This window comes from Scyliorhinus torazame, chromosome 18 (genome assembly GCF_047496885.1).
Source record: "Scyliorhinus torazame isolate Kashiwa2021f chromosome 18, sScyTor2.1, whole genome shotgun sequence".
NCBI lineage: Eukaryota > Metazoa > Chordata > Chondrichthyes > Carcharhiniformes > Scyliorhinidae > Scyliorhinus > Scyliorhinus torazame.
In genome coordinates this window covers 72,014,991-72,028,517 of record NC_092724.1, presented here as the reverse complement: position 1 = coordinate 72,028,517, position 13,527 = coordinate 72,014,991, and the positions used below count along the sequence as shown (strand labels likewise).

Below are 13,527 nucleotides of genomic sequence, written 5' to 3'. Positions count from 1 at the left end.
ACAGGATGTCAGTGAGAATGTTGCAGCTCCCTAACTATAATCTTCCAAAGTTCCCTCCATTCAGGAACTGTTCCTTTCGATCGGAAATTTGAGCATCTGACTCTGCTATTTAAGAAAGGTGAGAGAGGGAAACCAGGGAATGAATAACCAGTCAGTGTAACATTTGTAGTTGGAAAATGACTAGAGTCTAGAATTAGGGATCAAGTGACTAAATGTTGAAAATATTCGGCTGACTGCAAACACCTTTGTAAAGGGTTGGTCGTGCCTGACAAATCAGATGGATTTTCTTTGAAGAGGTGACTGAAGTCACGCTCAGGGGAATGTCTATGGGGGTTAACAACTTCCAGAAGGCATTTGATCAAGTCCCTCATAAGAGACTGAAGCCAATGGAATTGAAGGTAAGTGTCCCTGGTGAGGAGACTAGATACACAGCAAGAGACAGACAGTAGGGACATTGGACAAGTACCCTAACTGACTGGATATGACTAATAATAGCATCCCTCAAGGATCTGTGTTAAGGTCTCAATTGTTCAATGTATTTATTAACCCAGGGATAGAAAGGTAAAGATCCAAATTTGTCAATACACAAAGATATGTTGTAATAATCAAATTATATTGATAGATCAATAGAATAGGCACAAACTGGCACATAGATTTTGTCAGGTGGATGTACCTTTAAGAAATGGATGTTTATCAAATAGCTGCAGTGATGTCAGTGTGTGGGTGGAGCTGGGCTGTCTTTCACTTTTGTTTTGAGCTGTAAAGCTGCTTTGTGGCTCTGTTTTTGGTTTCAGAGTTGGAGAGCTGCATTCAAAGCAAGCAGATGTGTAATGATCTCTCTCTCTACAATGAATGTCTCCATATCACTTGATGATTTCAAAGTAAAAGCTATTTCTGTAGAGATTTTAAACCTGCTGTCTTTGTTTTAAAAGAGCTTAACTTATGGATGTTGCTAGGAAAGGTATTAAGGGTTATCTATAGAGTATTGTATCTGTGGGGTTACGTGTGTTTGTGGTTGATAAGATGTTTAGTGTGTTTATAAAATGTTAACTGGGTTCATAGAATAAACATTGTTTTGTTTTAAAAATACTTAAGGTCTCTGTTGCTTAATACCTGGAGAGTGGACCCTTGTGCTCCCCATAACCAAAATCTATTAAAAGTCATGGGTCAGGTGAACTCCATGATATACTTTGGAGTTTTCTAAAACCCTGGCCCATAACAATTTCAATGTGATGTAATCTACTTTGGACCGAACAAGGTACTTTCAAAAAGGGTGAAAAACTAGTAATTGTGGAGGTCTAATGGGATTTCAAGGCCCATGTATATAGTTCATTAAAATGTCATGAATAGCTAAATTAAATAATCAAAATGGTCAGACTACACCTGGGAAAGATAGACTGGTCTTGGAGAGAGTGAAATGCAGATTTACTAGGACGTTACCTGCAATCTTAAGGGCTAAATTACAAGGAGAGATTATACAAACTAGGTTGTATTCCTTGGTATTTAGAAGATTAAGGGGTGGTATGATGCATGTTTTCAAGATAGTGTGGCGCACAAAGACTCCGTGAGACAAATAGAGTGAAGTCGATGAGGCTTTATTAAGCGTGTCTGTTCCCCAGCAGCCCGATAGTAAACTGGCCTGCGGGGGAAGGCACCGGCTTCTTATACTTCGCCTTCAGGGCGGAGTATGAGGTCAACGGCCAACCAGGACCCGGGATCTGTCAGCCAATGACATTAGGGCTTCCAGTCCCACATGACCCCCAATACATACTACCACAGATAGGAAGGAAGACATTTTCGGTAGATGGAGAGAAACGATTTCTGATGGATGGGAGTCTATGAGATCATAATCTAAACGTTAGAGCCAGACTTTTCAGGAGGTAAATTCAGAAGCACTTCTTCACACACAGAGGGGCAGGAGTTTGGAACTTTCTTCTGCAAAAGGCAAATGTTGTGAGATCAATCGGTAATTTGACATATCAGATTGATAGATTTTTGTCAAAGATATTAAGGGATATGGAGTAAAAGCGGGTATATGGAGTTAGATCATCGAGCAACCATGGTCTCATTGAAAGGTTGAACAGAATCAAAGGACTGGATAGCCTACTCCAGTTTTTAAAGTTGAAAAACTTCAGACTTGGAGTGATGCAGAAAAGACAGTGTTGGCATTAAATACCTCTTCACCATCACCCGTTACTTCTAGTTAAAGGAACGGAAGTGATTGAGACCGTAACTCCAATCACAGTTTGCTTTACCATATGACTCAACATTTATTGATGTTAGAAAGTATGTTTCTAGCTGTTCCGTCAAATATAGATCATGAACTCACAACCCAAAGATGTGTAGCGTAGGTGGATTGGCCATGCTAAATTAAATTCAATAAACAAATTCAATCTAATCCCTTAATTGGAATTTTTTAAACAATGTAGATTGTGAAGCCCTTTTCAGCTTGGAATATCTGCATGTATTTGTTCTTAAACTTTCAACTTACAGAAGAGTCGTCCTTTCTCTCCCATGGTATCCCTTTGTGCTTTTCCTGGTTCTGAACCATTTCTGGGAGGCCTTTGGCTTGGTCACCATCTGAAGCCCGAGTTCTTGAAGGCTGTCCAGGAAACTTCAGACTTAAGGTGGAATTTGGGCTTTCTGGTGTGGAGGCTCTGGCTGCAGAGAGGTTAAAATATCTCCTTCAGCAAAAATACGCCCCATGGAAATAACCACATATAAAATACACACCCAACATGGGTTCACAGTCAATACACAAACACACTTCCCCAAAACAGGTACACACCCAAAACACAAACACACAACCAATACAGGTACACATCATAACACAAAACACACACATACCCAACACAGTACACATCAATAGACAAACACACAAACCCCCAACACAGGTACACACCCAATACACAAACACACGACCAATACAGGTACACACCAATACACAAACATACTTCCCAACACAGGTACACACCCAATACACAAACATACTTCCCAACACAGGTACACACCCAATACACAAACACACAACCAATACAGGTGCACACCAATACACAAAACACATACATACCCAACACAGGTACACATCAATACACAAAACACATACATACCCAACACAGGTACACACAAATACACAAAACACATACATACCCAACACAGGTACACACCAATACACACAAAACACACACACACACCAATACACTAAAAACACACCCACCACAGGTACACACCGATACATACAAAACACACATACACCCAACACAGGTACACACCAAGACACAAAATACACACCGAACACAGGTACACATCAATACATAAAACACACACCCCAACACAGGCACACACCAATACAGAAACGCACCGCAGACCTCTCCCTCGTCATACTCGCGCACACATACACCAACACACATGGCAGGATTTTCAATTTCCATCAGGTCTGAATTGGGTGCGGGCACAATTTTAGAATTGTGCACCCTGAGGTGGTCCCTAGAATCCAACACCCAGTGTTTGCAGCATGGTTTTAGGGTGGATGGGGAGGAATGGGAACTTGCTCAACTCCAATTAACGGCTTATCGACTGGTTAACAGAACAGGGAATGAAGATTTCCTGTTCTTTCTGATGTACATTAGTGTCCAGTTGTTAGATTCACTGCAGGCAGATCTGGAAGTTTGTTTTAAATAGATACAAAGTGCCAGTCCATAGGGCACACTGCACCGAGCCGCGTGCATTATCCTTATTTCAGCTGCATGATCTCAACACTGCTGCTCCTCAGAAACAATCCGCTCCATTATCACGGCCGTCTGCCAGCATCGCGGCCGTCTGCCAGCATCGCGGCCGTCTGCCAGCATCGCGGCCGTCTGCCAGCATCGCGGCCGTCTGCCAGCATCGCGGCCGTCTGCCAGCATCGCGGCCGTCTGCCAGCATCGCGGCCGTCACCCAGCATCACTGTGTGGGGCTGTGGCAGTGCTATATTCATGTTCGCCTTTTAACAATCGTCAACAAACACAACATCTCAGAGTAAAGGGAATACTTTATTATTAATCCAGTGTTGACCTGAGCTATGACTGGGAGATTGAAGGTGAGGGCGAGGAGGTGGGAATTGAGGTCTGTTGATGGTGGTGTGGATGGTAATTGGGTCCCGGTGATGGTATCATGGGGAGAGGTTGTTTGGGTTGGGATGCAGCTGCATGTTGAACCTTCTCAGGCCTGGGACAAAGAGGTAGGTGTAAACACAGTCTCCTCCAACCACCAAGCCGTCACCTTGATTAAATTGTCTGGGATAAAACAGGAAATGGGTGGTTTGGAAGGGGAATTGGGTTGGGAAACAGATTTTTCGAATTTAACCCGGCATTCAACCCAAACCCACCCACTCCGTTTTCTCATTTTCAATGCGGCTGTTTATCGCCACCCAGACTCACGCTTGCATTCCCCAATTCCAGATTGTAACCACTGCTCCCATTTTCTCAGTGCTGCAAACGATTCTGCTGTTTGTATTTTCAGTACCCCGAGAGTTAGCTTCGGTTTGTTTTAATGTCCCAGGACCATCACGTGCACCATGAGAATTTTAATCTCTTTACCAATCACCCTATCGCAGAACTTTCCTGTTGCCCTCCACCCCACCACCATCCGGGATGTGGGAGTGAGAGAGTGTGGCAATGAGTGCGGGAGGGCAGGGGACTGCAGGGGGGGTGGGTGACAGGGAGGGCGGGGCCTCACTGCCAGGGGGGCTCCGGGGACTGACTGCCAGAGAACGAGGGACTGCGAAGGGGGCAGGTTCTTAAGTTTACGAGCAGAATCAGGTCATTTGGCCCATCAAATCTGCTCCGCGATTCGATCATGGTTGATTTCATCCTCCGTCCTGCCCATTCTCCCTAACCCCTCAACCCATTACCAATTAAAAATCTGTCTAACTCCTCTTTACCGACTGCCCCAGCATCTACTGCACTCTGGGGTAGCAAATAATTGTGATTGAATCAAGAAAAAAGCTAAGGTAAAGATATGCAAATACCTAACATGGTGGAGAAATTTGATTTTCCACAAATATAAATGTAGCCTTTCATAGTCAGTGTTTTTTTTTTGTTACAATGCAATTAATAAATCAGTTACACCTCAATCAACAAGACTAAACTGGGGTTGTGTTGGGGGGAGGGGTTTCTATGGTGTCATTATTTTTTATTTAAAAATTTTTTTTTTTTTTTTTTTTTTTTAAAACATTGGGGCGGGCCTCCTTTTAAAAAGAGTGCTCTGATCTTTTGAGAGTTAAAGTTGCTGGTAGGCCTGGCTCTGACTACATCGGATTTTCCGCCTGTAGAATCACTAACAGCAACCTCTGGATTTCCATCATGGTCTCCAGAAGCTGCTGGCAGTTTCAGCACAGTAACGGCATGAACTCTGGCAGTTTCAGCATCCCGTGGCGGTTCCAGCCCAATACACTCACTTGAAGAATGGACCGGTTTCCGAGCCCGGAGTTCCTCTTCCCGACGTTGTTCTTCCTCAATTTCCCGCTCAATCAGGGAGGTGGTCTGGCGCTTCAATGGTCGCAGGATGAAGGGTCCTTCATCGTGGGCTGGCCGGCCTTCTACCCGCCTCGTCGCCATGCTCCATGTGGCAGGGTCTGGCTTTGAACTACTTTTACTAAACAGCTGATAGTCTGGGCTTTCCCGCAAGATTACTTTACATTCTGCCGCATTCACTTGGATTGTGTTTCTTTGTTCTGGAATGTTGCCCACATCAAGAGGTCCCTGTGAAGCAGAACTGGCTACCTTTGGATGCCTGCTCTGCTGTGGTACAACTGGCACATCATCTACCTGCTGTTCAAAAACCTTTTTGCGTTTTTCCACTTCCTCTGGAATCCCTTTGTCATACAGACCCTTAACTTTACCTTCTTGTCTCAACTTCTCTTCCCTCTTTGAATCCATTTCAATTTCCCTCTGAACAAAAAAGACCATTCGGTTTTTGTCTTTTGATTTTGAGAAAGAAGATGTTGGAGGGAGTTGAGATAATAGCGGCTTGGTCTTAATTTGCACCATTTCCTCCGAACATCCCAACTTCCTAATTCCTCGCTCCTTGCGAAGGCACTCTTCCCTTTCCATTGCTAATCGGATTTCCTTCTCAATGGGAGTTTCAAACATAGTTTTCTGGTCAGAGGATTCAAGAGTGTCGCCGTTATCAGTCCCAACATTCAGCATCTCACTTGATGCTCCACCATCACTTGTATACCCGTAATTGTAGTCATTGCACATCTCCCCCAACCCAGAATCAAGGTCGTCGATTGAGGAGTACACAGCAAGATTCCGCCGGGTCTCAACAAACATTTCACCATCACCATTTTCCACAGTCGGAACCTTTTCAGCAATGAAGATGTTCTTACTTTTAGTGGAATGCTCCTCTGCATTCCCCTTCTCTTCATCGGGTATGCAATTAACTGTAACAACCTTTAGAGCGACCATTGGATTTGTGTCCAAAGCACCGCTGCCCTTGTAGGGAAGAGACTTACTTGATTCAGACAGTCTGGAAGATTGGTTCAAGGCCTTGTATGGTTGGGCAGGGTGCCTTGGACTCCTAGGGGCTTCTTGCTGTGACTTTTCCATCTCCAGGAACTGTTGCCGAGCAACACTGAAGTTTATTTGTTCGGTGCTGATGCCTTCAGGATGAGCGACGGAGGATTCGTTAGGAAAAGGGAACAAATTGGCTTCTATCCCGGACATCTGAGTTTCATCTTCTTTCGGTGTGGAATCTACAAGCGATAGTTTCTCCTCTGTGTCTAATTGCTCTGCTGACCCCCAGCGCTCAGCAATGGTGGCATTCTTCTTCATTGCTTGATTTCTAATTACCTGCCTCCTCTCTTTTTCAAGCATTTCCTCATCGGTTGTTCCTTTAATGATTACTGTCTGGTTACCTTCCTCCTCATCAGAAAAAAGTCTTGTTGGCTTTTTCTCAGCGTGGTAGGTTCGAAGGTCAAAGTTCGCTTCTCTCTTTATGGTGGTTAATGTTGAGGAGGGGGTCCACCCTTCCTCCTGTTCCGCCTCGGAGAAAACCGTAGCTCTGGACCCCCCATTTACTGAAATATCCAGATCATCAGTGTCTGAGTACGGAATGACAGAAACCTTCTTTGCATGAATTAGAACATCGTTGCTACAATTAATCCCAGGTGTAGGAGTGATGGACGCAAAAGATTCTGAATCTATCAGTGTGATTGGATTGTGAGAGAGTCTTCCATTTTCCAGATTTGGAGGTGAACATTCAAGAATGACAAAAGGCCCATTCTTGATGGTGCAGTCATTTCTCTCAGTTCCCTCCATTTGTCCCAGTGAACCCGCAGTGTCAGTATGTGTATGGGGGTCTTCGGGGGAAACAGATTTCTTCTCCTCTCCCCCCTTCAGCACACACTCATTCTCTTTCTGTTCATCCAGCCAATTGCTGGACCCTGGGGGGGTCTCCCTTGTATCTTTGGAAGGAACTTGGTCTTGCTCCGAATCCTTGCTCTGCACAAGTTTACTTTCTGGATCTTCTACTGGCTGAATATCAGAGTTTAGCAGTCTCCCATGCACTGGATCCTTGGAGACTGTGGCACTTGGCTGAGACTCCACCTTGTTCACCACAGACGCCTCTACTGGAATCCCCAAAGTCGGTGGCTTCTATTAAAGACAAAAATAATATTTCACATTGAGGCGCCACACAGTGACTGAGAGAGAGCCTTATTCATAGCACTGAATCAGGGAGGAGTGTTCATCATCACAGTACATACGAACAGTGGAACAGTAGCATACAATCTGGACTAGTTACAATTAAACATGTATTAGGTAGCTGCTCTCAAGTGCAGAACATAATTTCCATGGTGATACCATCTAATATTAGGAGTTAAATTACCAAGAGTACATGTGACTGGAAGAACTTCACCTCTCCAGAATGGAGTACACCAACAGTGTATAGGACCGGTCAGGAACAGGAGGAGGGGAAATCTCCTCTCAGTCCTGTAACAGCAGGAAAGCTCTGGAGTTGCAGCAAAGCTCTGGATTAGATCATGACTCAGTGCTGAGAGACAGGTTAACAGGCATCCTGCAATTTCCAGAGAGAAATATATTTGTGTGTGCGTGTACCCATGTGTGCGTGTACCCGTGTGAGTGTACCAGTGTGCATGCACCCATGTGCGTGTGCGCGCATACCCATGTGCGTGTGCGCACATACCAGTGTACGTGCATACCAGTGTGTGCGCGCACGCGCATACCCGTGTGCGCGTGCGCATACCCATGCGTGTGCGTATACCCATGCGTGCGTATACCCATGCGTGCGTATACCCATGCGTGCGTATACCCATGCGTGCGTATACCCATGCGTGCGTATACCCATGCGTGCGTATACCCATGCGTGCGTATACCCATGCGTGCGTATACCCATGTACCAGTGTGTGTATACCCATGTATGTGTGTGTGCGTGTGTCTGTATACTCGTGTAAGCATACAAATGTGCATCTCCATGTACCTGATATGCAATGGCAAGTCCTGCCAACACTCACAGCTAATACTGACATTGGGCCCACATAGCAACTCACTGCCGCCCACTTTCTGGAACTTTCCTAACTGGAACTCTTTTACATCATACATATGATCACTCGCCTTACTGACGGGAACTCCGGACCTCTGCAATCGCAGCAGCTCAAAGCCTCAAAAAGCACACCATCTCAGTCTGCTGTTGCCTAAGCCAGCACCTCCTTGAGCCCAACACCCAGACAAAGAGGCTGTGGGGCAGACAACAAGCAGAGTGAGCTTGAGCTGGCACCAGAGCCAATGTAGACACGTGCCCAGCAGGGATTTCTGGAGTGCAATGGGCCATTGCAGCCCAGACCAGGGATCTGTCCAACCTGTGGCTTTGACACGTTGGCTCTTACTACTGAATGGACTACTTGCCAAACAAAGCAAGTCATTGTGCTGAATAGTTCTCAACATCCATCACTAATGGACATCGCAAAATGGACATTGTATGCACACAGGAAGATGATCTGATTCTCAGAAACTGAATATGGAAGCTGTGGATCATGTTCAAAGAAGCTTGCGTATTTTCATTTGAGTATTGGTGGTGGCAATAATTAAAATTGAAAGTGACTACCCCTGTCTTATACACAGTTATTAAAATATACTCAGTGGGAGGGAGGGTGCTTTGGTATACTTAAGGGGACACTGCCGGTGTGGTGGTAATGTCACAACACTATTCATTCAGAGGCGAATCCTCTGGGGACATGGGTTCAAATTTCATCACACCATCTGGCAGAATTTAAGGTCATAGAACATACAATGCAGAAGAAGGCCATTCGGCCCATCGAGTCTGCACTGACCCACTTAAGCCCTCACTTCCCCCCCCCCCACCCCTATCCCCAGAACCCAGTAACCCCTCCTAACCTTTTTTGGTCACTAAGGGCAATTTAGCATGGCCAATCCACTTAACCCGCACATCTTTGGACTGTGGGAGGAAACTGGAGCACCCGGAGAAAACCCACGCAGACACGGGGAGAACGTGCAGACTCCGCACAGACAGTGACCCAGCAGGGAATCAAACCTGGGACCCTGGCGCTGTGAAGCCACAGTGCTAATCACTTGTGCTACCATGCTGCCCTGGGAAGTCCAGGAAGATGCATGGGGGCAACCCGATTAATCAGCCAGTCTTTGTGCAGTAGCTGTGACTATCAGCAGTCCATAACCACCAATAAAGAACTGTCTTGTTACCCAGAGCAACAGCAGCTAAATATCGTTGCATATAGCCAGGAATGGAGAATTTTAGTTTTGAGGAAAGATTGGACTGGCTGGGATTTCTTTCTTAAAGGAAGAAATTAATTGAAGTGTATAAAATTATGTCAGATATAGATTGAATGGATAGGAAGGGTTTACGTTTGTTAGCAGAGAGGTCGATAGAAGTAATTGGTAGAAAGATTAGATGAGAGTTAATCCAGACGTACATTAGAGAGCTCTCGACCAAGAGTAGCAAAGTGAGATTACGCTAGGTAGCTCTTTATTGGCAGGCACAGACTCAAAATGGGTTGGATGACCTCCTTTTGCAACAGACAATTTAATTATTTGGTGCATAGGTCTTGTGGAAGCTGTATGGGAATGACACGAGGGTGATACAGCAAAGCACACAGCGCTCAACATCTCCCAGGCCTGACGATGTTAGCTACCATGCATCAACACCACAGGCCCTGTGGCCTGAGCCCAGCCAGAGTGAGATGGTGACTGGCAGGAGGTTGCCATTGGTGACCCATGGCATTGGTCCTTGGCACTCAGTGAAAAGAAGCGGACCCTTTGTCTCACAAGGAAACTGAAGAAAGGGAAATGCACTCACCCTCTGGCACCTGATCCAGCCAGTTTGACTCATCACATTGCAACAAAACCCCCATTTAAATCTGTCAAATCCTGGTGACATCACTGCAGTTAAACCTCACTGGCTTCTGGTCAGTATTTATCTTTCTCGGTAACAGTAACTGCAGTCAGAGGTCCCAAGGTGCTTCACAGCAACATTATTGAACAAAATGGCACCCTGAGCCACAAAAGGACATAATAGGAAAGGTGCACACAACCCTGGTCAAAGAGGTCACTTCTAAAGAGTGTCTCAAGAGAAGAGAGAAAGAAAGAGAGAGAAGCGGAGAAGTTAAGGGAGAGAATTCCAGTGTGTAGAGCCCAGGCGGCTGAAGGTACCAGCACAATAGTCCAGTGATTAAAATTGGAATGTTCCTCGAGGTCAGAAATGGAGGATTGCAGAGATCACAGACATTACAGAAATAGAAAGGAGCAAGGTCATGGAGGTTTGAAACAAGGATGAAAATGTTCACTTCAAGGCATTGCCAAGTCAGCAGACGATGTAGGTCAGCAGTTGTAATGGCTGACAGGATCTCTTGTGAATTCTGGATGAGTTGATGTTTACAAAGAATGCATGCAGATTGGCCAGGAGAGTACTGGAATAGTCAACTATACAGGTAATGAAAGCATGAATGAGGGTTTCATTAGCAGATGATTGGAGACAGGTGTGATGTTGGGTGATCTTATGGAGGTGAAATCGGCTTCTTAGTGACGACACAGAGATGAATTTGGATGCTCAATTCAAGGTCAAATGTCACACCAAGGTTGCACACAGACTCTTTCCAGTGAGTTGGATAGAGTCAATAGCTAGGGAACAAAGAATCCAACCATCTCCCCTTGACATTCAATGGCATTGCCATCGCTGAATCCTCCACTATTAACATCCTGCAGGCTTACCATTGAACAGAAAGTGAACTGGATCAGCCAAATAACTGGACCACATGTGTGTGACTGACAGGAACGGAAGTGTGAGCACGAGTTCCTCCAGCGCTCTGAAGAGATTTCAGTTATAATTTTTAAAATATATGTATTCATTACTCTGCAGCTAAAAGAGTAGGTTAGAAGCTAAGGAATCCTGCAGCAAGTAACTCACCTCCTGACCGCCCCCCCAAAGTCTGTCTACAATCTACAAGGCACAAGTCAGGAGTGTGATGGAATTGCCTGGATGAGTGCAGCTCCAACAACCCACAAGAAGCTCGATACCATCCAGGACAAAGCAGCCTGCTTGACTGGCATCCCTCCCACCACCTTAAATATTCACTCTTTCCACCACCGACAAATATTGGCAGTCATGTGTGCACCATCTACAAGATATACTGCAGGAACTCACCAAGGTTCCTCAGACAGCACCTTTCAAACCCACGACCAATACCATCTAGAATGACAAGGACAGCAGGCACATAGGAGCCCCAACTCCTGGAGGTTCCCCTCCAAGTCGTTCACCACCCTGACTTGGAAATATATCACCGCTCCTTCACTGTCACTGGGGCAAAACTCCTTTCCTAACAGCAGTGGGTCTCCCTACACCACATGGAGTGCAGTGGTTCAAACAAGGCAGCTCACAACCACCTTCTCAAGGGCAATTATGGGATGGGCAATAAATACTGGCCTAGCCAGCGACACCCACAGCCCATGAACGAATAAACAAGAGCAGAGTTTGACCCAAGTCAATGACTTCAGTCTTCCCAAATTTGCATTTCTGTTCATCCAAAACCGAATGTTAGACAAACCAGGTGACAAATCAAAGGCAATGGTTTTATGGTTGGCACAGACACGATGGGCCGAAGGGCCTCGTTCTGTGCTTGGAAAACTCTTTGATTTTACGATTGAGAGAGATGGCACTGGGGTAGAGCTGGGTGTTGTCAGCATACTTGTGAAAACAAACACTGTGCTTTCAGATCATGTCTCTGAACAGAAGCTTGTAGATGAGAACTGGGAAGGATTAAGGATAGATCTTTGAAGAATACAAGAAACAAAGGTGCTGAAGCAAGAAGAGATACCATAATTTTGTGACTACGACAGGATGGGTAAGAATGGAACCAGGTGAGAGCAGTCCCATCCAGCTGGACGACAGTGGAGAGGTGTTGGAGGAGGATGGTGGGGTCAGTGTGCAAAGGCAGAGGAACAGGTGGAGAAGGACATTGAGAGGTCGAGGGTATTGGGATGATGTGGGTTTTATGAGGGGGTTGCTGGCAGCAATCCCGGATTTGGCCACGTACCAGTTGATCATGGGGAGCGTTTAATGAAGCACTGGCGAAGGGGGAGTTGCCAGAGACTATGAAGCAGGCAGTAATCACACTAATCCCCAAAAAAGGGAAGGTTCCGGTGGAATGTGGGTCGTATAGACCCATATCACTATTGAACACGGATGTGAAAGTATTGGCTAAGTTGTTGGCGGGGAGGATGGAGGATTGTGTCCCAGGGATGGTTGCAGAAGATCAAACAGGCTTCGTGAAGGGCAGGCAGCTCGCGAGTAATATAAGACGGCTGTTGAATGTGGTGATGAATCCGTCGAGAGCTCTGATACTGGAGGTGGTGATGTCCAAGGACGCAGAGAAAGCATTTGATTGGGTGGAGTGGGGGTACTTGTTCGAAGTTTTGGGAAGGTTTGGGTTTGGGCCAAGATTTGTGGCATGGGTGCGGTTGCTGTATGTGGCGCCAAGAGCGAGGGTGAGGACGAATGATATGAACTTTCAAAGCTTTGACTTACACAGGGGTACAAGACAGGGGTGCCCGCTGTAGCCGTTGCTGTTTGCGCTGGCCATAGAGCCATTGGCGATGGCTCTCAGGGGGTCGGCAGAGTGGCAGGGGATAATGAGGGGACAGAGGGAGCATCGGGTGTCGCTCTATGCCGATGACCTCTCGGGTCCGTTGGAGAGTATGGGAAGGTTCATGGGCCTGTTGGGGAGGTTTGGAGGGTTCTCGGGATACAAACTGTATGTAGGGATAAGCAAGGTACTCCCGGGGAATGAGTTGGCACAGAGGGTTAATTGGTTAATTTAGGGGGGGATACCATTTACGGTAGCGAGGGATAGGTTTAGGTACTTGGGGATTCAGGTAGCGAGGGAATGGATGGGGCTCCATAAGTGGAACTTAACGAAGCTGGTGGAGGAGGCCAGGGAGGATCTTAAGAGGAGGGATACACTGCGCTTAACGTTGGCAGGGAGGGTCCAAATGATGA

The 13,527-nt window shown here is 46.0% G+C and overlaps 2 protein-coding genes across 2 annotated transcripts in view; one reads left to right on the top strand and one right to left on the bottom strand.

The window, feature by feature from the left end:
• The window catches only part of LOC140395294 (scaffold attachment factor B1-like), a 525,130-nt gene that overhangs the window by 155,646 nt on the left and 355,957 nt on the right, over positions 1 to 13,527 (top strand). The window lies entirely within an intron of this gene.
• The window catches only part of LOC140395754 (PALM2-AKAP2 fusion protein-like), a 34,526-nt gene that overhangs the window by 19,256 nt on the left and 1,743 nt on the right, over positions 1 to 13,527 (bottom strand). Inside the window, exons 2-3 of the mRNA XM_072483909.1 lie at positions 5,438 to 7,637; positions 2,492 to 2,661 (exon numbers count right to left, since the gene is read on the bottom strand). Of these exons, the coding sequence (XP_072340010.1) occupies positions 2,492 to 2,661; positions 5,438 to 7,637 (2,370 nt within the window). The remainder of the gene's footprint in view (positions 1 to 2,491; positions 2,662 to 5,437; positions 7,638 to 13,527) is intronic.